This window comes from Diorhabda sublineata, chromosome 8, assembly GCF_026230105.1.
Source record: "Diorhabda sublineata isolate icDioSubl1.1 chromosome 8, icDioSubl1.1, whole genome shotgun sequence".
Lineage (NCBI taxonomy): Eukaryota > Metazoa > Arthropoda > Insecta > Coleoptera > Chrysomelidae > Diorhabda > Diorhabda sublineata.
The window spans coordinates 30437408-30447614 of NC_079481.1; the positions used below are offsets into that span (position 1 = coordinate 30437408).

The 10207-nt window shown below is 30.6% G+C and overlaps 3 protein-coding genes across 4 annotated transcripts; 2 read left to right on the forward strand and 1 right to left on the reverse strand.

Annotated features, from left to right (window-relative positions):
* Positions 1-176: 176 nt before the first annotated feature.
* LOC130448483 (serine/threonine-protein kinase fray2-like) lies at positions 177-2963 on the forward strand. Of its 2 annotated transcripts, XM_056785896.1 has the most exons (5): positions 177-263; positions 314-480; positions 1222-2061; positions 2123-2271; positions 2327-2963. In XM_056785896.1, exons 1-5 carry the CDS (start codon positions 238-240, stop codon positions 2639-2641), a joined length of 1497 nt encoding a protein of 498 aa, XP_056641874.1. In that variant the 5' UTR covers positions 177-237; the 3' UTR covers positions 2642-2963. The 2 variants fall into 2 exon arrangements, with proteins under 2 accessions (XP_056641874.1, XP_056641875.1); XM_056785897.1 differs by lacking the exons at positions 177-263; positions 314-480 and adding an exon at positions 488-721 and having other exon boundaries at positions 918-2061.
* Positions 2964-5585: 2622 nt separating this feature from the next.
* On the reverse strand, positions 5586-7611 carry LOC130448484 (serine-threonine kinase receptor-associated protein). Its single transcript, XM_056785898.1, has 5 exons — positions 7368-7611; positions 6721-7011; positions 6534-6658; positions 6187-6463; positions 5586-5897 (listed from the first exon to the last, which is right to left on the reverse strand). Exons 1-5 carry the CDS (start codon positions 7480-7482, stop codon positions 5725-5727), a joined length of 981 nt encoding a protein of 326 aa, XP_056641876.1. The 5' UTR covers positions 7483-7611; the 3' UTR covers positions 5586-5724.
* Positions 7612-7908: 297 nt separating this feature from the next.
* On the forward strand, positions 7909-9776 carry LOC130448485 (uncharacterized). The gene has a single exon (XM_056785899.1). It carries the CDS (start codon positions 8083-8085, stop codon positions 9631-9633), a length of 1551 nt encoding a protein of 516 aa, XP_056641877.1. The 5' UTR covers positions 7909-8082; the 3' UTR covers positions 9634-9776.
* The last annotated feature ends 431 nt before the right edge of the window (positions 9777-10207 follow it).

Genomic DNA, 10207 nt, shown 5'->3' on the forward strand with positions numbered 1-10207 from the left:
ATTTCATATTACTAACAAATTTAGTTTTACCAATTTTTAATTCATTATTTAATACACATTTAACTCGATAATTGAAAATAATTTATTATAAATTATAATTTGTTTAAAAACTGACTCGATATTGTAAACGTAAAAGGCCATTTTTTAAAATAATGTCATTATTGACAGTGTCAATCGGCCATTGATATTTAAGTATTGACAAGAAATAGAGTTGTTAAGCTTCAAATATTAAAAGAGATGGCTTCGTTTAGCGGTTCTGAACGGTAAATTAACAATATAATAAATCTCGATTTTATTATAATCTTGTGAATAGTTCTAGACATACCTATGGAGTTTTGGCAAACGTTTCTTTGGTGGAATTGGAATCAATAAGAGTAGGTATAAAAAGACGAAATATAAATAGTAACCAACCTCCAGGACCTGTCGAAAGAAGTATAGATGATCCGAAATATTTAGTTCCATTAGTACATAGCAAAAAGGGTAAAACAAGTATTTTTTTTTTTTCAAATATATAAATATTTTTGATAAAACGTTTATTCTTATTAGATTAACTAAATATATATGAGTTAAAGTTGAAAATATATATTGTAAACAGATTTTTTAATTGAAATAGATTATAATAAATTTTTTATAGTAATTTCAACAGTTTAGGTAAAATTGTTATGGAATTTCATGGAGTTTTGTATATTTGGAAATGGAGAGCAACCAAAAATCTTGAAAGGTAAGTTCGTGCTTAAGGTTTTTATGAATTTTATTGTTCTATATATATATATATCGTGAATGAATTTTTTTTAACAATATTTTTATATTTAATAATTCTACATATTCAAATGAAATTTTTGGGGTTATAATGTTTTAAAAAATTCATTCACATGAATATTAACATTACTAATAATTACGGTTCTGTTACAAAACAGGTTATAGTGACTTTTGAAGATTTTTGAAGGTAGAAGATTTAAAAATAACGATTAAAATCAATTTAATTGATATTTTTTTCATATAACTTCATTCAAATTAATTTTGTCACATTTTAATTTTTAAAATTTATAAAAAATTTGCATTAAATTTCATTTGATAATTTAATTGTTTTAAAAAATTCACACTAAGAAGAGAGAAGAATGAAAACCAAGAAGAAACACCGCAGGAAGAAACGGATTGTAACAATTTTATTAATTTCTCATATTCAATATCAAATTGTTTGAGCTTCCAATAAATTTTCAGATCATGCACCAAAATATAAATCGATTTTTGATAGGGAAGATATAGTCGTTAATAAAGAAGAAAGACTAGTTTTGATAGATGCCAACATGTTCGATGCACCCCAAAATAACCGATCGGATTCGAAAACACGCAGCAACTCCACAATCAGAAGCAAAAGTAGGGATCGAACTAGTACAGATAGAAGCAGAAGACCCAAAAGTAGGAGTCCAGAAAGGAATAGAAGAAGTAGAAGTCCAGAAAGAAATAGAAGAAGTATAGATAGAAGAAGAAGAAGCCCAGATAAGAATCGGAGTACTGATAGAGATAGAAGCCCGGATAGAAAAAGAAGAAGTGCACATAGAAGTAGAAGTCCTGATAGGGATAGAAGGAGTACTGATAGAGGTAGAAGCGCAGATAGAAAGAGAAGAAGTGGAGATAGAAGCAGAAGTCCCGATAGGGATAGAAGTTATTGTAGTGCGGATAGAAATAGAGATTGGAGAAGCAGGGAGAGAGATACTAGGGAGAAAACAAGGAGGTATAGTCGAGAAAGGGATCCGATATACGAGAAACATTCGGTATCAAGAAGATCTCGTTCAAGAGAAAGATATCGTGAAAGGTATAGATCGTTGACACCATTAAAACCTGGAGAATATCGTAGGAACCATCCTGATTTGAGGAAGAGATCTAGATCGAGGGAGAAATATAGATACGATGGAAATAGAAGGAGTGGATCGAGAACGAGACCGTCTACGTCTAAAAAACGATCGTTATCTCCAAGGAGATCATCGAGTAGGTCTCCTAAAAGAAGAAAACATTCGGATTACTACGAGAAAAGGAGAAGCAGATCACCGCAACCTTCTGGTAATACCATCAAATAGTATTTCATTAATAATGTAGAAAAAATTTTTCCATTTTCCAACAGGTTCTAGGGATAGGAAATATTATAGTAGAAGCCCGGATTATGAAAGGGATAAAAGATATAAATTGGAGAGGGGCGGAAGAAGTCGGTCTCCTGGAAGGAAAGATGGGGTGCCATACAGAGACCCGGCTATGGATTTCGGTTATTATGAAGTAAAAACTTTCGATTTGTGGTTATATTATTTTGAATTTGAATTTTTTTTTGTAGGGCGTCGGGGATTATTGGATGCATCCCGGTTTAATTCGTCCTCCACCGTATCAGGTGCAGAGGTTTTATCCTCCGGCTTTTTATCCAAGGATTGTAACCGGTGGTCCGGTTTTGTATCCCCCTCGTCATCCTATGATGCAGCCAATAATAAGACAGAAATTGCCGGTTTATAATAGTAGATCGAAACCGGTTGTTGCACAAACTATGGATAAAGTGACTACGGTGGATAAAGGTGATGGAAGTAAAGAGGAGGGTAAATGTACTATAGAAGAAGTGAAAAATAACGAAACCGAAGATAAAGAGGAGAATAAATAGAGTTTGCGATGGATTTTTCAAAATTTTGATCCTTTTTTTCATGCAATAAATAATAGTTTTATTTTTTATTATTAATTATTTGACTTATTACTTAATAAAAACAATGTTAATCTAATATACAGAATGAAGTATGAAAATTTCGGTTTTTTGATATATTTTTTGTAAATTTTTTTAAAATTTGATGTCCTTTTTAGTAATAAAGGGTAATTTTCGTATTTTTTTATTCATTATTATACGGTTTAACACCAAGAAAAAACAATAATATCTTCTTGTACAGGGTGAAATATGAAAATTATGGTTTTTCAATACATTTTTGTACAAATTTTGGAAATTTATTTCAATTCCTCCTAATAAAGACTAATTTTCGATTTTTATTCATTATTCTACGTTTTACATCAAGAAAAAACAATTATAGCCGTATATATAGGGTGAAATATAAAAATTTCCGTTTTTTTAGTTCATTTTTTTCAAAATTTCGAAAATTTTATGCCTTTTTCCAAAATAGAGGACAATTTTCGTTTTTTTTCTTCATTATTCGACGTTTCACACTGGAAAACAAACAATTTCATCTTTATATACAGGGAGAAATATGAAAATTACTGTTTTTTGATACATTTTTCTCAAAATTTCGAAAATTTTATGCCTTTTTCCACAATAGAGGGCAATTTTCGTTTTTTTTATTCATTATTCGACGTTTCACACTGATAAACAAACAATTTCATCTTTATATACAGGGAGAAATATGATGAAAATTACTGTTTTTTTGATACATTTTTCTCAAAATTTCGAAAATTTTATGCCTTTTTTCCAGAATAGGGGGCAATGTTCGTTTTTTTTATTCATTATTCAACGTTTCACACTGGAAAACAAACAATTTCATCTTTATATACAGGGGAAGAAATATGAAAAATTACTGTTTTTTTGATACATTTTTCTCAAAATTTCGAAAATTTTATGCCTTTTTCCAGAATAGGGGGCAATGTTCGTTTTTTTATTCATTATTCAACGTTTCACACTGAAAAAAAAAAACAATTTCATCTTTATATACAGGGAGAGAAATATGAAAAATTACTGTTTTTTTGATACATTTTTTCTCAAAATTTCGAAAAATTTTATGCCTTTTTTCCAGAAATAGGGGGCAATGTTTCGTTTTTTTTATTCATTATTCGACGTTTCACACTGGAGAAAACAAACAATTTCATCTTTATATACAGGGGAGAAATATGAAAAATTACTGTTTTTTTGATACATTTTTCTCAAAATTTCGAAAAATTTTATGCCTTTTTTCCAGAATAGGGGGCAATGTTCGTTTTTTTTATTCATTATTCAAACGTTTTCAACACTGAAAAAAAAAAACAATTTTCATCTTTATATACAGGGAGAGAAATATGAAAAATTACTGTTTTTTTTGATACATTTTTTCTCAAAAATTTCGAAAATTTTTATGCCTTTTTCCAGAATAGGGGGCAATGATCGTTTTTTTTATTCATTATTCGACGTTTCACACTGAAAAACAAACAATTTCATCTTTATATACAGGGAGAAATAAGAAAATTACTGTTTTTTTGATACATTTTTCTCAAAATTTCGAAAATTTTATGCCTTTTTCCAGAATAGGGGGGCAATGTTCGTTTTTTTAATGAAGGGAGAAATATGAAAATTACTGTTTTTTGATACATTTTTCTCAAAATTTCGAAAATTTTATGCCTTTTTCCAGAATAGGGGGCAATGTTCGTTTTTTTATTCATTATTCGACGTTTCACACTGGAAAACAAACAATTTCATCTTTATATACAGGGAGAAATATGAAAATTACTGTTTTTTGATACATTTTTCTCAAAATTTCGAAAATTTTATGCCTTTTTCCAGAATAGGGGGCAATGTTCGTTTTTTTATTCATTATTCAACGTTTCACACTGAAAAAAAAACAATTTCATCTTTATATACAGGGAGAAATATGAAAATTACTGTTTTTTGATACATTTTTCTCAAAATTTCGAAAATTTTATGCCTTTTTCCAGAATAGGGGGCAATGTTCGTTTTTTTATTCATTATTCGACGTTTCACACTGAAAAACAAACAATTTCATCTTTATATACAGGGAGAAATATGAAAATTACTGTTTTTTGATACATTTTTCTCAAAATTTCGAAAATTTTATGCCTTTTTCCAGAATAGGGGGCAATGTTCGTTTTTTTATTCATTATTCGACGTTTCACACTGAAAAACAAACAATTTCATCTTTATATACAGGGAGAAATATGAAAATTTCATATTTTGATACATTTTTCTTCAAATTTCGAAAATTTAGTAAGTTTTCCTACTAAAGAGAGCAATTTTCCTTTTTTTATTTGTTATTCGACGTTCCACACTGGAAAAAAATTATTTTTTTTCCATATATACAGGGCGACATACGAAAACTTCAGTACTTCGATACATTTTTCTCCAAATTTCGAAAATTTAATGCGTTTTTCCACAAAAGAGAGCAATTTTCTTATTTTTACTTATTATTCGACGTTTCACACTGAAAAAAAATAATACTATCCTTATATACAGGGTGAAATATGAAAATTTCATTTTTTTGATACATTTTTTCCCATAATAATGAACCATTTTGGTTTTTTTACTCATTATTAGACATCATACACTGAAAAAAAAACAAAATCTTTTCATACAGGATTTTTAGATACACATTTTCACCAACTTTGAAATTACATGTAACCGCAATTGAAAAAATTAATAAAAATACGAAATCATCGTTTCAAACAATTTATTTAGAAGGGAAAACTAATAAAAACTGCCATTTCATGAATTATAGGGTGCCAAAGACTACAAAAAAAAACATTTTTTTAACCAAATTTCAATAAACACGGCTGCTATTGGCCATTTAGGTCGATTACTTCCTGGACCGCCCTCGTACAACCATAGAAAGGTTAAAATAAAATTCCGAATAAATAAAAATAATTTATTGAAATATTACTTGTCCGGGAAACATTTTTTCAAGTGTATACAACGAAAAAAACATTTTTTTTTCATATATATATATTTCGGAGCGAATTTCGATAGAAGAAAAAAAATGGAATTCAATTCGCTTGGACTTCTTTAGGCGGCGACAGAGGATCGGCGTTGATTTGACCCTCGACACATTTCCACAAACCGTACGTTTTACCGACAGTGGTTTGCCACAGTCTCAATGTACCATCCTCCGATCCGGATGCGTACAATTCACCGTCCGGCGAAAATTTCACACAATGTACTGAAAAGTATGAAAGAAAAAAGGAAAACATGGTACAACATCCTGGTGATGATTCAAATGATTGGTTCCGAACGATCCGATGAATGTAATGGACATTTTTGTTGATTGTATCGGTATTTTGAGGTTAAATTTGAAAAATCAACAAATAAATTGAAAAACCGGAGTCATTTTAGTCAGAAAATTTTGTTAAAGCATCTCATAGGATTTAATTCTGACTTATTTTCACTATTTCAGTGATGAACTTCTTAAAACGCATATTTGAATAATTTGAAAAACTGTCGAGACTTACCTGGTCCGAAATGACCTTTAAAGGACTCAATTTCAGTTCCGGTGGTGTAATCAAATTTATACACTTTCAAATCGTCTCCTCCGGCGACAAAAATACTTTTGTCCGGATGCAATGACGCCGAATTGACAGTGGAAGGAATAGAAAATTCCCTGATTTTCGACAACGTTTCCGAATCTAAGAAAATAACGTGGTTAGAATAAGTAACTGTCAGCACACTTCCATCTTTCGACACTTCTAAACTGTTTGGATTAGCGGCGAAATCCACCTTTTGGACTTCCTTAAAGAAAATGGTGAGCCGTGAAAGAGTTGATCCAAAACCAGGATAATTCACATTCGAATCAACTTACTTTTCCCGTAGATCTATCCCATACCCTCAAACTTTTGTCGTCGGCGCAAGAAACCAAATGAGTGTCATTCCTAAAGAACAACACGTGTCTTACACCTGCAGTATGACCACTAAAAATTTCTGGACCTAAAATGAATCAATTTTTGCACGAATTTTATTTATAAAGTCTTTCGTTTGGATAAACTCACTAGCTTCTGGTTTATTGAGATCGAAAATGCGCACCAACTTCTCATTACTTCCAGTAACCATCAAATTCGAATTTTTTGAAAAATCCACGCTCTTTACAATGTGATTATGTTGAAAAGAATGTAATTCTTCTCCCGTAACAGCGTCCCAAACTTTCCCTGTAAAATCTGCGGCGCCACTAGCAGCCCTAGTAGCTTCGCTATTTAAAGCTACACCCCAAACAGCACCTTTGTGACCCTCAAAAGTACCAATCCAATCTCCAGTATCACCTTGACGCAACATTGGTTTCCCATCTACGCCAAATTATACAATTTGACAAAAATATTATATTCAAAATGCCTACATTATTAATAAACTCAGACAAATTTACGTAAAAATGAAAAACACCTTATCCCTATTTTATATTAATTACATTTCTTGATGTTACCATTAAAAATTTCCGTAAAAAAAAATTATAATTACATTCTCTTTTGCAAACAATAAATAAAAACAGGAAGATTATTGAGTCTGACCTTCCATGTCTACTTTTAAGGTTTTATTTCAGGTCAAATAACCTAGCAGCATGTTAATGCGTATAATTAGGCCAAGGTACACTTTTGTAAACATCGAAGGTTATAAATTGTAACAAAAAAAATAATAAAATCGTTACCTTTACAAGCCGAAATTAAATAATAACCACTATCTGTAACTTCACTAAAATCTAAATGAACAACAGGCCTTGTATGTCCGCTACAAGTTAAAGGTGTTTGTCTTAAATTTGCCATGTTGTCAAAAAAAAATTGAAATAATATTGAAGTAACTTATAAAAACAAACTATCCATCTGGTAACGTCAATCGATACTGAAATGATTGAAATTTCGACTTTCTAGTTATAATCCAAATTGACATGTGTTGTTTAATTGACGTCTTCATAGGCAATTTTTCGCTCATATATTTATTATCACGGTTAATTGAAGGGATAATGTCTAATAGAACTGTCAGAGAAGGAATTCATCGTTTATTTTTGTATCCATTTCAAATCAAAAGACGACCCAAATAAACTTGGCTTTAAAAAAATTGTGCAAAGGCGCATATGCAAGCGCTGTTCGCAAAGTCACTGACAAAGTCCATTAGAAATGGGGTACCTTTACGTCAAAGCGCGTGCCAATTCACCTGCGAATCGCATTAGAAATGTACTTTAAATATTTGTGTATTTACATAATTTTGAATTGAATTTAATATAATAATTAATTTTCTTAATTAAAACAATAAATTTAAAAATGAATAACAAATTTTAAAAAATATAGCTGGTGAACATTTGTTAACATAAAAAAGAAGAAGAGCGTGTCAGTTAGGAGTTCGTTATTTTAAAAAAACGAAATAAAATGGAAGCTTATTATAGTAGTGATGATGATGTATCCTGGGGTCCTTTGACAATAAGAGAAATTAAGTCTCATCTCAATAGACCGGTACTTCGTAAACCAGATAGAAGACATACTTTACATAGTGAACAAACAATTGAATATAACAAAATGTCAAACGCACTATCAGAAGATTCAATTTTGGAAATATCAGCTTACTTAACTGCTTCAGAAGCTGCCAGTGTAAAACAAGATACGGATTATTATTCAACAGAGGAAAATTCCATTAAAGTGCCTCCTAATAAATCCACACAGATAAATCATGTTAAATCTTCATTGGGTTTCAATGAAAAAGACACTTCTTGTTTCGATTTTGTGCATAATGCAATGGCCAAACCGAGTGACGTCTTTATTAAAAACGAGTATGTAACACTTATTGAAAGTCCTAATAATAGTTTAAACCAAACAAATTCGGATATCATAGAAATTTCAAGTGATGATGAAACCGAACTGAAGAAAAAAGCAAACTTGAGTTGTGTTTTGGAGATAAGTGATATTAGTGATGAAAATACGAGTTACACCGAAAAAGATTGCAGCAGACAGGAGGAATTATGTGAAATAGAATCATATTGTAAATATAGTGATGATTCGTTGTTAGATCATAGTGAGGTTGATATTTCGGGCATAAAACTTACAACTTGTAATTCCAATGAAAATATTGACGAATATGTTTGTGAAATTGATGCTACAAATGAATCTAAGTGTCCATCATCTTCGGCTGTAACAATACCTGAAATTGATCTACAGCAATTCAACGATTCGAGTGTTTATTCGTTTAATGATACATTGGAACGAATAAATGCCATTTTAAATCAAGATAAAGAGCAGTCTTTAACAGAAAGTTCAAATGTAGAGACTACAAACTCTAAGGTGAACAAAGAAGAAGAAAAAACATCGCCAATTTGTAAAAAAAGCCCTAAAAGAAGTGAAGATTACTCTCAGTCGTGTAATTTGATATCCGGTTCATTTATACAGAAACCATTATCAGATTTACCATCAAAAAAGCCTTCCACTAATTACCAAACTCCTAAAAATCATTTTGTTGTCAAAAGTCACATTCCATTACCCAAAAGGTCACCAGATTCCTTCAAAGTACCGACTTTACCATTGAAATCCAAACCAAATCTAAAAGATATAGTTAGTCCTGTGAGGATGTATATTAAATACAGTCCGAAACCTGTTTTAAAACGAAACGTGGATCCAATTGCGACAAAACTCTATCAAAAACCAAAAAACTCAAGCAAGGAAAACGGCAGTGACATTCCTTCAAACGTAATTTACAAACCGTCCAAAAAACCAGTTTTAGGATCTGAAAAGGCTATTTCTCTACCGAAATCTTTGAATAAATTGGTGATTAAGTCTACGGTTACAAAACACGAAAGGAACCCTGTTTCTGTGAAAACAGACGTCAGCTTGAATTCTGAGTGCGAGTTGACTAAAAATAGTTTGAACGAAAGCCAGTTTAGTGATCAGAATATGTCCGTATTGCATAAAAAACCTGCGTACGGGAAGTAATAATGCAGCTATTGAGCCAATTAATAATGATACAAAAAATATGATTCTGATATGTTTTTAATATTTTTTTTCTTTTTTATAATATACTTATTTTTTTATTATTATGATTTTTTAAAGGAAGCAAATAAACCGATTCAAAAGTGTTTTATTTTTTTTACAAATTCCTTAGGTATAAAATAAATACGAGTGTTGACCAAAAAGTTTTGGGTTGGTGAGGTTAGTGACGCCATATTGGCATCGAAATGTCATTACAGGTGCGTTGAAAGAAGTAGCGAAGTTATCAACAAATTCCATTTAGGTTTACGGTTATAACACTCTGGACTAAGTGAAATGGGAAATATCAAAGTTTCTACTTAGATCATCTTTATATATCGCAGGACTTAGTCTAACTTGTGTTTTAAGTTAATATACCAATAATTTCATAAATAAAGTTCATTCTTATTAAAATTAATAAGTTATGTACGTGTAATAAAGTCCTCTGCAGTCTTTAGGTCCTTATAAAACAACTGTAAACTTATTTTTTGGTTTTATTTCAATAAAAACGGATAACAATAACAACATATATTACTCCCCC